Source organism: Hemiscyllium ocellatum, chromosome 28 (assembly GCF_020745735.1).
Source record: "Hemiscyllium ocellatum isolate sHemOce1 chromosome 28, sHemOce1.pat.X.cur, whole genome shotgun sequence".
In the NCBI taxonomy this organism is placed as follows: domain Eukaryota; kingdom Metazoa; phylum Chordata; class Chondrichthyes; order Orectolobiformes; family Hemiscylliidae; genus Hemiscyllium; species Hemiscyllium ocellatum.
In genome coordinates, this window is record NC_083428.1 from 32,382,541 (window position 1) to 32,397,975 (window position 15,435).

Sequence of the window (15,435 nt, forward strand, 5' to 3'; positions counted from 1 at the left end):
GGAAGGAAATCTTCAATCCTTATCTGGTCTGGCCTATGTATGACACCAGATCCTCCAATATATGGTTGACTCAGTTTAGTTCAAGGTCAGTTAGGGATGTTGGCCACATCCCATGAAAAAATAAAGACAAAGCGTGGAAAAGCATCGTGGAAGATTTGATTCTGTTACCTTAGTACAGTACCTGCTTTATGGGAAGCAGATTGCTGCGTAGCATGTGAATTTGGGGAACATTTAAGTGGAAATGCAGAAGTGAGTGTTTTTATATCTGTAACTGAGTTTCACATCCGCAGATGCCTGCATGTTTGTATGCCTGTATACACTTCTCCTTTTTGTGTAGCGAGCAACTCTTTTTCAATACAGCGACAAGTTGTGATTCTGTGAATAATTTATAACCGATGTGGAGCTGAACCAGCCATAGGCCTTCATAGGGACCCTCTGTACCAGGATCTTGACAGCTTTCAGACCAGTTAACTAGGTACACGTTTTAAAATCTTTTTTGTAGTTTGTAATTGTTAGAAATACTCAGTTAAAGAAGAACACCACTCTGGTTTTTGGTGTCAGTCTGAAAGGTTTGGATGTGTAATTGATGTATTTTATATTTGCATTTTGCAAGTTGAAGCCAGTGTTTTTTAAAAATATTTCTGATTGTTATTTTTAGATTTCTAAATTCAAAATGCCGTTCTGTTTAATATTGAGCATGCAATTCTCATTGTTTATAGGTGACATATTCTTTATTTCCAACGATCCATTTGTATCTTTTGAACTTGTGTTGTACAAATGTCTATAAGTTATTACCTCAAGAATGATAGACCTAATAGTAAATTAGGAAGCTGCTTGCGCTGATTCTTCAAGTAATACGCATTTGTCTCCCCTTTGCCCCATATTCTTCTATATTATTCCTCTGTGATCCAAATTACATTATCTTTTAGATAACTCTGCATGAATATCCTATTGTGAACAAGCACACTTTATCTTGAGAAATGATTCTTCTAACTTCACTCCTTATTTCTGACAATCGTGAGTAATGCGCCAAGGAAAATAATGTTTCCCTGTCCACTCTTTCATAGCTTAGATTTGATGACACTAATAGGACAGAATAGTCCTGCTCAGTATGTGCTTCAACTTTCTTTCTTTATCCCTTACTTGTACTTATTTGGATAGTGACATAGTTATCATGATTGCCTCTTCAATGCGTTTCCAACAATCCTTGCCATTCTGTTGAAAAATTGAAGGTGAAACCATGGACCACCAGAGTTTGTTATTAAGTGGTCTTGGAGAACAGACACTGAGGAAGCTCAGCATATTTCTGGACAACTGCACCAAGAAGGGATGGAGGAAACTGGCTGAAGTTATTGGCACAGACAGACGGTTTAAGTGCAGGTAAGCCCACATTGGGTGATGTGTACTGACTGAAAGTATGACCAAAGAGGTAGTTTCTGAGGATTATAAAGGAGTAAGGAGGGTTATCAAGTTGAGGATTTAGAGCAAAGGTTAGAGCCTGGGCTGATGCAGCAGAATGATCTGCCCATATTGTTCACTTTTCCTGGTTATCAATGCAGGTTCCGCCTTCTCTGTGTTTTTCCTATCCTCATTTCCGAGGTTTGAGCCATGGACTTCCTTCAGATTGGACTATTCTTATGGGCAAAGTGCTGCAAAGGTTTATCATCACCTACTGCAGGATAGCTGACAAGGATATTGTCCCACTCTCAGAGCTTGCCATCAGGTCGACAATAAACCTGCTTGGCCATATTACAAGCTCACCTTCCATGGCCAACAAGCTGAGGTGTGGGCTGAAACCCAGAGCTTTGAGCCTACAGTAAGCAACATTGCCACTCCACCACACCGCCACCTCCAAATTAACTTATCAGTGTATTGAAAGGATAAAATATTAGGACACTGAATACAAATGTGATCCTAAAAGAAAGGGAAATTCCTTCTTACAAAACGTAATGAAATTTATCAGGAAGCACTTTGAAATGGACAGTTTAAATAGCAATTGAATAAAAACTAATGAATTGTGCTGGGTCTATGGGGTTGAAGAACATGGCAGAAGGATGGAATTAAAGGATGTGATTGGTTGATGGGATTCAAAAAGGGCGGCACGGTGGCACAGTGGTTAGCACTGCTGCCTCACAGCGCCTGAGACCCAGGTTCAATTCCCGACTCAGGCGACTGACTGTGTGGAGTTTGCACGTTCTCCCCGTGTCTGCGTGGGTTTCCTCCGGGTGCTCCGGTTTCCTCCCACAGTCCAAAGATGTGCGGGTCAGGTGAATTGGCCATGCTAATTGCCCGTAGTGTTAGGTAAGGGGTAAATGTAGGGGTATGGGTGGGTTGCGCTTCGGCGGGTCGGTGTGGACTTGTTGGGCCGAAGGGCCTGTTTCCACACTGTAAGTAATCTAATCTAATTTCAAAAAAAAATCTTTTTTAAAAAAGGATAGGGTTTGTTTTTCCTATCCTGAATGTTTTCTAGTTATATTTATATCATTAAAAAATACAGCATAGAATTAGACGATTTGACTGATGATTTGTGTGAAACTCTATTGACAGTGAGAAGGAGTTGGAGATCTGCTCACTGAAGGTTCTTGAGCCAGATGGAAGCCCAAGCCGCTACTTTATCCAGTTACTGGCTGATCGTGGCTGCTCAGTGAGCCATCTAATCAGTTGTCTGCATAAGATGGACCATACAGAGGCAATACAGTGTATAATGTCAACGGGTGAGTCAGATAATAGAGATAACACAGAATGAAACATTTGGAGCAGAGTGTGGGAACTTGGAGGCAGCAGTCATCAGACGCAGCAGTTCATTCTTATTCCACTATTTGTTGAAAGACACCTTACACCGTTAAAGGGAAACCAATACTTAGCAGAATAATGCTATTTTTTCAGATTAGATTAGATTCCCTACAGTGTCGAAACAAGCCCTTCGGCCCAACAAGTCCACACCAACCCTCCGAAGAGTGACCCACCCAGACCCATTTCCCTCTGACTAATGCACCTAACACTATGGGCAATTTTTGGGTAAAATTACTTCAGTTTTTAAGATACAAAGTCTCATAATATTGGGTGCTTTTCTTTGCTACAATTAAATTGAAGAACATGTTCATGTCTGCTAAACTCTGTCTAACGGTAAATTCTGTTTACTTCATGATTAAGTCAACGAACGGTTATGGAGTCAAAACAGGCAGATGGAGTTAAGATGTAGGTCAGCCAAGATTTAATTGAAAGGTGGAAGTGGCTCAAAACAATGGATGACCTGCTCCTGTGTCTGTTAGATTTAAATCGATTCATCTCCACCTTATCAACAGATAAATGCAATCTTGCTCTTACTTGATGCTGAGCATGAATGTCTCTACGAGAGCTGAGCATGATAAACAACTTCTCTTTGGGTTCAGTACCTCCAAGATAACACCTGGAACCAAACCAAAAATCTGTAACACACTTATTAATTGACACCTAGTACTCTAAGGTTTCTGATTAGTAAGCAGTTAGCAAGTGTAGAACTGGGGACTACAATGCTTCCCACTTGACTGCAGATAACTCTACTGGCTAAAGCTCTGATAGGCAAAGCAGGGGAAATGACAGGAAACCCAACAATAATAAATCATCTTTTCTGGTTGAACCCCAGTCAACAATGCACCTCAAAGCCTAGAATTTGTGAACCTGTACCCATTCTGTCTGCAAGTTATCTGGTTACTGTTACATTGCTTTCTGTGAGAGCTTGTGCTCAGATTTGTCCATTACCCACACCACTATTTCCTGCCAGCACACTGAAATAGGAAGTTGGTGGCACTGATGTCATTGCTGAATTGTAAACACTCATCACCCACAGTTGAGGTGGCAACAAATGTAGCATTCCCTTCTTGTTGTGGAGGCTACAGATTTTATTTAAACATGCTTCATTGCTGTGAAGCTCTTTGGTATGTCCTGTGACTATAAACAGTGTGTAAATTCAAGCTTTTCTTCAAAGGGATAAGTGGAAAGATTAGTTCATCAAAAAGTCATAATCTCAAGCTGAGTAAGTTTCCTTAGAGTCTAATCTAAACACTCGTGGGTTGCTCCATGTGCCAGATATCGTCAACATCATGAGTTCTCTGCCTGAAGGCAATTCGTTGCTGAGTCATACCTCCCTCTTTCACTCTCTAAATACAAAAATATATATAGATAGATAGATTTATAGAGTCATATAGCACGGAAACAGACCCTCCAGTGCTCTCAGTCTGTGCTGACCATAATCCCAAATTAAATTAGTCCCTCCCTCCTGTGCTTGGCCCATATTCCTCCAAACATTTCTTATTCATGTACTTATCTAATGCCTTTTGAAAGTTGTAACTGTACCCACATCCACCAATTCCTCTGATAATTCATTCCACACACAAACCACCCTCTGTGTAAAACATTGCCCCACATGTCTTTAAAATCTTTCTCCTCTCACCTTAAAGGTATGCCCCCTAGTCTTGAAATCCCCCAGCCTGGTGAAAAGACACCAGCTATTCATCTTATTTATACCCCTCGCGACTTTATAAGTTGGAGACTTAGGACTGGGATAAGGTGGTGGAAGGGAAAATGAAGACACTGGTGAAATCTCAACAATATTTACACTTTGGTATAGATCTGCCAGCCAAAGAGTGAGAAATATTTAGAATAATTTGTCAGCCAGGAAAGCAGAGACAGAATTTATGGATTAATCCAAACTGAATTAGATGCTGCTAAATTGACTAAAGAAATGCTTTAAGTGGAGCTCATTGAAGTAAGTGAGATATGGTGAAAGCAAGGACTGCTTCTTGATATCTCCAGTCTTGCTTTGTTAGGGTTGCTGATGCCTGGCCTTACCACAACCCCGGACGCTCTTCAAATCATCGTAAGTTCGCCCCTCAACCTCCTATGCTCTAGCCAAAAAAAAGCCCCAGCCTATCCACCCATTCCTTATAATTCGAACCCTCGATTCCTGATACCATCCTGGTAAATCTTTTCTGAATCCTCTCCAGCTTAATAATATCTTTCCTATAACAGGACAATCAGTACTCTAGAAAAGGTCTCACTAACATCCTGTATAAGCTCAACACAACGTCCCAACTCCTATACTCAAACATCTGAGCAATAAAGGCAAGCGTGCTAAATGCCTTCTTAACTACCCTGTCTACTTATGATGCAAACTTCAAAGAATTATGTACCTGAGGCCCTAAGTGTCTCTGTTCTACAACAGCGCCCCATCCCATGCCGGGCGTATGATAGACAAAATCAGAGCATTACAAGTGGAAAAGTAAAGACAAATAGAGGAATTGAAAAAGCATCAAGAAATATTCTGCAAGCTTATTCCCTTGAAACTAGGAATTGAAACTTTTTTTCATGGGCATACATTGCACCATGTGCGATATAGTTAAAGTGAATCAAGGCACGACAGCCAGAAGACAATGTGAGATCAGTTCAGATGAAAGCCATTAACCCCATTTTATCATATCCTTCCAAGAGTACTCCTGTACAACAGAGAACTATTTCTTAAATCACTTGAACTTTGGCCTCAGCAACCTGTTCTAGCTGCTGAGTACTCCTGGGTCATCTGTCTGCTCCTTGCCCTTCATCTAGATAGTCACAGGTGTGTAGTTGTCATGTTACTGGCCTAACATAGAAGATTGGACTCATACTCCAGAATAAAGAGTTCATGTCCCACAGTGACAGTTTGAGAACTTGAATCAGAATTTTAAATGTTTAGAAATAGAAGCTCAATGTTGGTAAGATTGGCTTTGAAATTGTTGCAAAACTGTTGCATTAATTATGGAGGGAAACCTATCAGTCTAGACTATGTGTAGTTCTAGTCTGATTTCCATCAAACTCTTAACGGATGTGCGAACTGGTCAAGAAAGCCGTTGTGTTTGAGAATGCAGTCCACCACCTGCAAGACACCTGTTATTCACCTTATTTATACCCCTCAAGATTTTATAAACCTCTGTAAGGTCACCCCTCAACCTCCGCAAGTCATGATGGGAAGAAATGAAAACTTGCCACAATGGTGTCATGGGTCGAGAATGTGGTGCTGGAAAAGCACAGCAGGTCAGGCAGCACCCGAGGAGCAGGAGAATCGACATTCTGGGCATAAGCTGTTCATTAGGAATGAGGCTTGTAGGGCCAGGGTGCTGAGAGATAAATGGAAGGGGGATGTGGCTGGAGGGAAGGTAGCTGAGAATGCAATTGGTGGGTGAAAGTGGGGGAGAAGGTGATAAGTCGGAGAGGAGGGTGGAGGTGATAGATTGGAAAGAAGATGGGCAGGTAAAGAGGGCGGTGCTGAGTTGGAGACTTAGGACTGGGATAAGGTGATGGAAGGGAAAATGAGGACACTGGTGAAATCTCAACAACTCAACAATATTTACACTTTGGTATAGATCTGCCAGCCAAAGAATGAGAAATATTTAGAATAATTTGTCAGCCAGGAAAGCAGAGACAGAATTTATGGATTAATCCAAACTGAATTAGATGCTGCTAAATTGACTAAAGAAATGCTTTAAGTGGAGCTCATTGAAGTAAGTGAGATGTGGTGAAAGCAAGGACTGCTTCTTGATATCTCCAGTCTTGCTTTGTTAGGGTTGCTGATGCCTGGCCTTACCACAACCCCGGACGCTCTTCAAATCATCGTACAGCCCAAACAGCAAAGTGCTATTGTAGGAGACAGGGTCTCTCTCTGCTGCCAAGCTATCGGGCCTCCAGGACTTGGCTATCAATGGTTTCGAGGAAAGCATGAGGTAAGAGCGATAATCTCAGCCATCTTTTATTCAATGTAGAAACTCACAGGACATTCTGCCAAAGTAAGTCTTTCATATTGTTTGGAATATGCAAGATCCTTTTAATAACTTACGGGACAGAAATGTACCTTATTTTAAAAATTCTAGACTTGCAAAGGTTCAGCTGAAGATAATCACTTGTGATTACTATGATGTGGAGGTGCCGGTGTTGCACTGGGGTGGACAAAGTTAAAAATCACACAACACCAGGTTATAGTCCAACAGGTTTATTTGGAATCACTAGCTTTCAGAGCGCTGCTCCTTCATCAGGTGGTTGTGAAACAGCACCATAAGACACAGAATTTGTAGTAAAAGATTACAGTGTCATGCAACTAAAATGATATATCGAACAAACCATAGATTGTTTTTAGGTCTTTCGTCTTTTAGAATGGGTTGCAGGTTTCAGTTCATTAATATGTAAATCCAAGAACTTCTTTTAAGTAACATTCTCAAGATAACCTAAGGTCTTAGCAAGTTTTGAGAAGATTTGTAGCTCAGGTTGAGGTTCTGGATATAGGTTTGCTCGCTGAGCTGGAAGGTTCATTTCCAGACGTTTCAACACCCTACTAGGTAACATCTGCAGTGGGCCTCAGACGAAGCACTGCTGATAATTCCTGCTTTCTATTTATATGTTTGGGTTTCTTTGGGTTGGTGATGTAATTTCCTGTGGTGATGTCATTTCCTCTGGTGAAATCACTTCCTGTTCTTTTCTCAGGGGTGGTAGATGGGGTCTAACTCAATGTGTTTGTTGACAGAGTTCTGGTTGGAATTCCACATTTCTAGGAATTCTCGTACATGTCTCTGTTTGGCTTGTCCTAGGATGGATGTGTTGTCCCAGTCAAAGTGGTGGTCCTGAGGCCCACTGAAGGTGTTACCTAGTAGGATGGCGAAATGTCTAGAAATGAACCTTCCACCTCTGTGAGCAAACCTACATCCATAACCTAAGGTTTTATAAAGGAAAAGTGACATTATAGCTCAGATAGTGCAGTAAAGGTGTGAGGTTAGAGTCTGTCTGTATCCCAATCTTGAGTCAGACTGGTTCTATTTCCAAAGTGGAATTTACAAAATATTACATCTATTGACTGCTTGCAGATGCGCAATGTTTGAGCAAAATAGAATGTATCTGCAAATATAATTCTGTAAGTACAAATTCACCCCATTTACTTATGTGTGTGTGTGTGTGTGTGTGTGTGTGTGTGTGTGTGTGTGTGTGTGCGTGCTTGCGTGAGAGAGAGAGTGCGTGTGTGCCTGTGAGTGTCAGTGTACATGAGAGAGTGTGTGTTTGTGTGTGTGCAACTTGGGATACAGACAGACTCTAACCTCACATCTTTAATGCATTGTCTGAGCTAAGATGTGACTTTTTTTTAATAAAACCTTAAGTTATTTTGAGAATGTGACTTAAATGAAGTTCTTAGATTTACATATTAATGAACCGAAACCTGCAACCCATTCTAAAAGATGAAAGACTTAACAACAATATATGGTTTGTTCAATATATCATTTCAGCCACATGACACTGTAACCTTTTGCTATAAATTCTGTGTCTTATGCTGCTCCACAACTACTTGATGAAGGAGCAGTGCACCGAAAGCTAATGCTTCCAAATAAACCTGTTGGACTATAACCTGGTGTTGTGTGATTTTTAACTATGGGATTATTATGAGACATTGGCCTTTATTCTACAAGCAATAGAAAGAGATTGGTCCGATGTGATATGGGTGAGGCAGAGTCCATGGTGATGTGGTTTATGTTTCAGTACCTCCATCAGGTTTCTCGCCTGCAACATCATTGAACATCATCTCTTCAAGATCACAAAAGTGGGACTGGCAAATAGCCAAAGCCTCTCCTTAACAGGTGTGCGGCCTTTAACACAACTGATCACACCATCGTTTCCAATGCTTCTCTACTGGCATCCAGCTGGGAATGTACTCATTAAATTCTATTCTTATCGAATTGAATCCAGGAAATCACCTGCACTGCCTTCTGTTCCCACTCTCTAACTTTGGCTCAGTCCTATTTTTCATTTACGTGCTGCTAGCAACATTGTTCAAAGACGCAGCCTTAATTTCCATATATACATGTATGAGATCCAATTCTACCGCTCCACCCGCACTATCTCTAAATTGTCAGATTGCTTATCCCACATTCTGTGCTGGATAAGCAGGGATTTCCTCTGATTAAGTATTGTGAAGACAAGGCATTTCTTTGGTTCTTGCTGCCACCAATTCGCTCGCCAATGACTCCGTCTCTCATCCTGGTGACTGTCTGAGACTAAATCAGACTGTTTGCATGTATGATACATCTGATATCAAGATGAGCTTCCATCAGCACCAGTGATCCCTCTGAGCTGTGCGACCGCTGTTACTTGGATGTCCCATGCATGTTGATGGAATGGCTTTTTTGATCTCAGAGGTCAGCACACAGGAAAATAATCAGAAGGAACATTGATTGGCATCATTTATAAAACCCCCATTTCAATTTCTGCATCTCTCTATCTCACTTTCATCCTTCAAAGCCCTCCTTAAAAGTTACCTGTTTAATTAATTAGCCTTCTGCCCTTGTATCTCCTCATGTAGTTTGGTGCCATATTTTATTTTGTGATGTGCAGTTCATTAGGTTTTTTTTATACTTGAGATAATAAATGCAAACTTTTGTTGTATATGGGCAATGCATAAGATAAAAGACATTGTGCACAAGTCAAGTATGGGGCATGGTGAAGATGTTAAATGGTGGGGATAGCATCTGTGATGTGATGGATTACTACAAGGCTATGGGAGGAATAGGATCAATCAGTAGATGACTATTCTCATACTTTCTCTTCTTGCACTCAGCTGTCATATTAATTGTGACAAAATTCAATATCATTCCAAACTTTAATTGTTTTGTCTAGGTCAAGGGTGGAAACTCCTCAGAGCTTCTCTTTAACCGTGTTGACCTTGATGATAATGACTGGTATGTCTGTAGGGTTCACTGTGGAACCCAGTATTCATATTCCAAATGGGTCCAACTCCGAGTTGCCAGCAGTCCAACAACAGGTAGGTTCAAAATTTTCTGGAGGCAGAGTTTCCACAATGGGGAAATTGTGTGGAATCTTCCAGTCTGAGAGGCAGCAATCCTGATAGCATCCAGAATCCCTCTGCCCAAATCATGTTCTGATTAGGAAAGCCCAAGGTCAACCTTCTTGCCCACCACCAGTTGACGCCCTTGGGTGATCTATTAATGACCACTTAAGAATTAGTTAAGTTCCTAATCCTGCCAGGGTTTCAATTACCCCAGTTCCAGGTGAGACAATAAAGAGTTGGCCCCCATGACTGGTAAACCAGTGCAGGCAGGCTGCTAATTGGTGGAGTGGCATTTCCTTCAGTCTGCACTAATTTGTGCATAGTTGAGGGGAGTGGATACAGATCACTATGCGGCCACTCTGAGCCACCTTTTCCCTTGCTTCCAACTTCTCTGCTCCTGTCTCCACAATCCCCAATCCCTGAAACACAATCCTCCTAAAAAGACACTTGCCCCACCTCTTGGTCTTCATGATGTTGGCTGACCTCCCGTAACAGCCATGACCTTCTCAAATGTGCTGCCAAGTGCAAGAGGTACCAGCCTCTCATTGGCAGGATTTCCTGCCCCCGGGGATGTGATTTTGGAGAGAGGTCCACAACTGCCATCAAAAGTGCCCATTTGGAGGAAGATACATTGGGGCTTTCTCTGAAAAATCAGGTCAGGTGTCTCACTACCTTTTGAGCAAGCAAACAAGACACCTGATAAAAACAAAAGATTTCACCCAATGTATCAAAAATATACTTGAAATTTTTCTGGCTAGGTTCCATTTTCATTTCCATTAAGATTCTTTTCCATAATCAAAAGTTAAATCTTCCATCAGGCAGCATTAAAGACTGTCATTTTTTTCCATTACTTAGAAAGTCTTGATGCATTTAATTGTTGAAACTTGAGGCTATTTTGTTTAGACAACTGAAAATTGGTTTATCACCAAAAATAAACATTTTAATAAGTGTTCCCAATTCTTTACCTGTGAGCAATTTAGTGTAAAGGCAAATTAAATAAAAACTAAACTGAAATATTTACTAATTTCATTGACATGTATTAAGTTTTGTTGTACATTAATTATCATTTCACAGAAAACGCTTTCAAATGTACTTGCCATGTCTGTCTCTCAAATAAGCAAACTCAATTTGAAGAGCCTTTCCAAACTAGCACAATTGTTGCAATCTCACAATGTTGACCAGCCATGGCCAACTTTATGCACAAGGCCTATTTTGATCAAACTTAAATATCGAACCTCTGTAAAGATGGTGGAAAGCAAAAGTGTGATTGGTTTTAGGCATTAAACCATGCCCGGGATTTACGCATTAATTGTCAGATTCCTTTCATGTTGAACTGGAATTGTGCACAACGCGGTGAAAATATTGTGATTTCCCCCCTACAATGATGTGCAAACAGAAAGTTTTTCCATTGGGTAAATGTTGTACCTGATGTGGTGCATGGAGGCTCCTAGTTTTGGTGCCTGCCTGTTGCTGATTTAGTTGATCTCAGTTAGAGTACAAGATCGTTCTCCCTTTAAGAAACCATGAAGTGACTACACCACCTGTAATAGCTGCTTGCTATTCTTAGCTCTACTGGTTCCTTCCTCTTTTCCATATCCTGTTTCTAGATGCTGACATTTTCCATCAGAGTTGCTACCTGCTTCTTTAAACTTGAAATCCACTCCTTCCAACACATGGTTGCTTGATATATCTTATAATTGAAGTTTGTTTCTAAGAGTTTCCAAAGGAATTCTGAGGTACTTTGACAGGGGATAGGAACCTGAGGGCTCATTAAAATTAGATGGAAGTAAAACTGGTAATAGAGAGGAGAAAAATGGCAAATACAATTAGAAAGCAGGAAAATGAAGGCAACACATAAGCTTGAATGTGCAATACTGTCAAAACGATAAAATTATGGGCACTCTGGCTGCATGCAACATTCCTGACAGGATAGAGGATTTAAAGGATAGAGGATTTAAAGGCACGAACAGTGGTAAACAAGTAGGTACAGTTGCCATTATGGAAACATGGTTGCAGGATGACAAAGACCGGGAATGGAATATTCAATGTTTAGGAAAGACAGACAAAATGTAAAACAGGTGGCGATGGACTTGACTCCATAGCTAGAAAATGGCATTACAGCAAACCCTGAGGAAACTACACAAAGCTGGTGAAATGAACAAGACAGACCTCCAAACAATGAAACCTGAAGTATCCAATTTTTGTACAGATTTATGCCCCATTTATACAGATTACCAAAGGTACGTAAACAAGGCCCCCCCCCCCACCACCCCCAGACCCCATAGTCTCACTTCCTGGCACACCAACATACAGATTAGCAAAGGAACTACAACACAAACTGAAACACCTAGTAGAAGACACAATCCATTCCATCCACTTGACCCAGGAATTCTCAAACACCATGAAAGACACCAAGGTAGAGGAGGATGAGGTCATGGTTTTCTCCAATGCCTTATTCACATCAATAAACATTACCCTAGCCAAAGAAGGACTGGCTTCACCGCTAAACGAACCAAGGACACAAACCTGACAGCACCAATTCCATCAGCAAGGACAGCATCCTCAAACTATTTAGAACTGTGCCTCACAATCCACTTTACCTCCAACAACAAGATCTACAAACAAATCAATGGTGCCTAAGGGATCACCAATACCAGGACTTTTAGCAGAAGCAGTTATACAGAGGTTAGAATGAACAGGCCTTCCCACGATCCAGCCCAAGCTTTGGGTCCGCTATGTGGATGACACCTTTGTCATCACAAAATGCAATTAGAAGAAACCCACAAACACATAAACAACATCCCTATCAGTATAAAGTTCACCAAAGTGGAAGAGAACAACATCAGATTCCCCTTCCTAGACATCACGGTAGAGCACAAAGCCAATGGAGTGCTGCACATCAGCGTTTACAGGAAAGCCACACACACTGACCAGATACTCAACTACAGGAGCATCCATCCCAATGCCCATGAACAGAGCTGCATTAGGACATTATTTAAATGAGCCACAACACACTGCAGCACCCAGGAACTACAAGAAGCCGAAGAAAACCATCTATACAATGCATTCAAGAACATCGAGTACCCAATAAGCACAGTTCACTGATTCCAGCACAACAAACCTAACAGGAAGACACAACGCGCCCAGAGACTCGGGCCACCCCCATACATCAAAGATATCTCAGAGATGACCAGACTACTCCAGCCCCTAGGTATCATGGTAGCCCACAACCTACCACCACACTGAAACAGCACCTGATGAATTTAAAGGACCCCATACCAACAATGAGCAAAATGAACAAATATTCGAAATACACTGCAATGGCTGCAACAAACATTAAATTGGGCAAATGGGCAGGAAGCTGGTCACCAGGATACATGAGCACCAACTAGCCACAAAAAGACATGACCAACTATCATACACACAGACAAAGAGGGACATCAGTTTGACTGGAACAATGCATCCATCCTGGGACAGGCTAAACAAAGACATACACGGGAATTCCTAGAGGCCTGGCATTAAAACTGGAACTCCATTAACAAACATATTGACTTGGACCCCATTTACAAACCTCTCAGAAACAGAACTGGAAATAATATCACCCACCACAACAACCCGAGACAGATAAATATCAAGTGGGACAGAACACCTAACACTTCACTGGAGGCTCACTGATGATGTTACTTAGCATGGTGATGAAACCTCTGACAACAAACCCACCAGCTCAGCGAACAAACTTACAACCTGAACTACAAATCTCCAAACTCTCAAACATCTAGTATTATTTAATAAAAAAGGGTAAAGTAATAATATTGTTGTAAAACAGCCTTTTGGAATGAGTTACCAAAATTGATAGAATTTTACACTTAAGTTTGAAAGTGAGGCAGATCAATCTGAAACCAGTGTGCTGATTTTGAACATAACATAGGATGAAGGTAATAAAAACAAATTGGCTGAGGTGGCTTGGGAAAACATATTAAAGGGTATGCAATAGGCAATGTGTATTCTGTAAAGATTATTACATTTTATAGTAACTATGTATTTCTTCAAGGCATCAAAACCCGAAAAAGTCAGATAAGTATGGCTAACAAAGAAGGTTGAGGATTGTATAAGTTTAAAAGGAAAGGCCTATAAAGTTCCAAGAAATAGTAGTAAACCTGAGGATAGGGAGTATGCCAGAGTATGGCCAAAGAGGATCAAGAAACTGATAAAATAATAGAGAATAGAATATGAATATAAATTAGCAAAAATCATAAAAAGAGACTATACCTTCTATAGATACAAAATAAAGAAATGTATGGCTAAGACAAATGTGTGTCTATTACAGACAGACTTAGGAGAATTTATAATGTAGAACGCGGAAATGGCAGAGGAGTTAAATGATTACTTTGTGTCTGGCTTCACTGAGGAAGTTAAAAGAAATCTCCCAGAATTAGTGATCTCACTAGCGACAATGAGGAACTGAAGGAGATTAGTGTTAGCAAGAAATTATTGCAAAAATTATGGGACTGAAGGTTGATATTCCCCACAAAATGATATTCTACATCCCAGAATGTTGTAAGAGGTAACCAAGGTGATAATGGCTGCATTGGTGACCAAATGGATTCCTGCAGGTTAGAATATGATAAATGTCAACTTATTATTTAAGAAGGGAGGGAAAGGAAAAACAAGGAACTGCAGACCTGTTCACCTTACATCAGTAGTAGAGAATTTGTTGATCTTTTGTAAGGAATGTAATAACTGAAAACTTGGATAATAATAATTATGTTCGTCACATGGATTTATGAGTGGGGAATCACATTTGACAAATGTGTTGGGTTTTTTTTCAGGATGTGACTAATAGAAATGATGAAGTGGAGTTGGTGAACATTGTATTCTTGGATTTTACAAAAAGCTTTTGATAAAATCCCCCACAGGAAGTTAGTTGGCAAAATTAAAATACATGAGATAAGAAGTAATGTACTGGTATAAATTAAGGATTGGCTGACAAACAGAAAGCAGGAATATCAGGTCATTTTCACATTGGCAGGCTGTGACTACCAGAGGACCACAAAGATTAATCCTTGGGACCCAAGCAATATATATATAAGAGCGTTTATCATGTATGATTTGAGTACAAAAATAGCAAAGGCTTGCTTCAATTGCATAGAACCTTGGTTAGACCGTACCTGAAGGACTGCATACAATTTTGGTCCCCTTATCTTGAAAAAGATAATATTGGCATTGAGGGAGTACAAGGAAGCTTCACCAGATTTCTTCCCATGATAGTAGGACTGTCCCATGAAGTGAAATTAGGCAAACCAGGCCTACATTCTCTAGATTTTGGAAGAATGAAGCATGATCTCATCAAAACCTAAACATACTTAAAAGGACAGGTAAACAGGTAAAAGTGTAGACGAGAGGATATTTTTAAAATAATTGGGAAGCCACTTAAGCCAAGATGCAATGTTTTGTTAAACTCAGAAATTGTGAATTTTGGAATTCTTTGTCAAAGAGGGCTGTGGAAACTCAGTCACGGAGTATGTTTCAGGTAGAGATTGATAGATATCTTATTAGCAATGACATAAAAGGATATGGGGATGGTGTAGCAAAAAGACGTT

General features: G+C 40.5%; 1 protein-coding gene across 3 annotated transcripts in view; it reads left to right on the plus strand.

Moving 5' to 3' along the window:
* Positions 1–367: 367 nt before the first annotated feature.
* The window catches only part of malt2 (MALT paracaspase 2), a 73,663-nt gene continuing 58,595 nt past the window's right edge, over positions 368–15,435 (plus strand). For all 3 annotated transcript variants that reach the window (XR_009646196.1, XM_060846361.1, XM_060846360.1), the window contains exons 1-5: positions 368–475; positions 1,233–1,380; positions 2,548–2,714; positions 6,577–6,734; positions 9,664–9,808. Coding sequence is in view for 2 of the 3 variants with exons in the window: in XM_060846361.1 (XP_060702344.1) it covers positions 1,241–1,380; positions 2,548–2,714; positions 6,577–6,734; positions 9,664–9,808 (610 nt within the window). In the remaining variant the exon portion in view is untranslated. The remainder of the gene's footprint in view (positions 476–1,232; positions 1,381–2,547; positions 2,715–6,576; positions 6,735–9,663; positions 9,809–15,435) is intronic.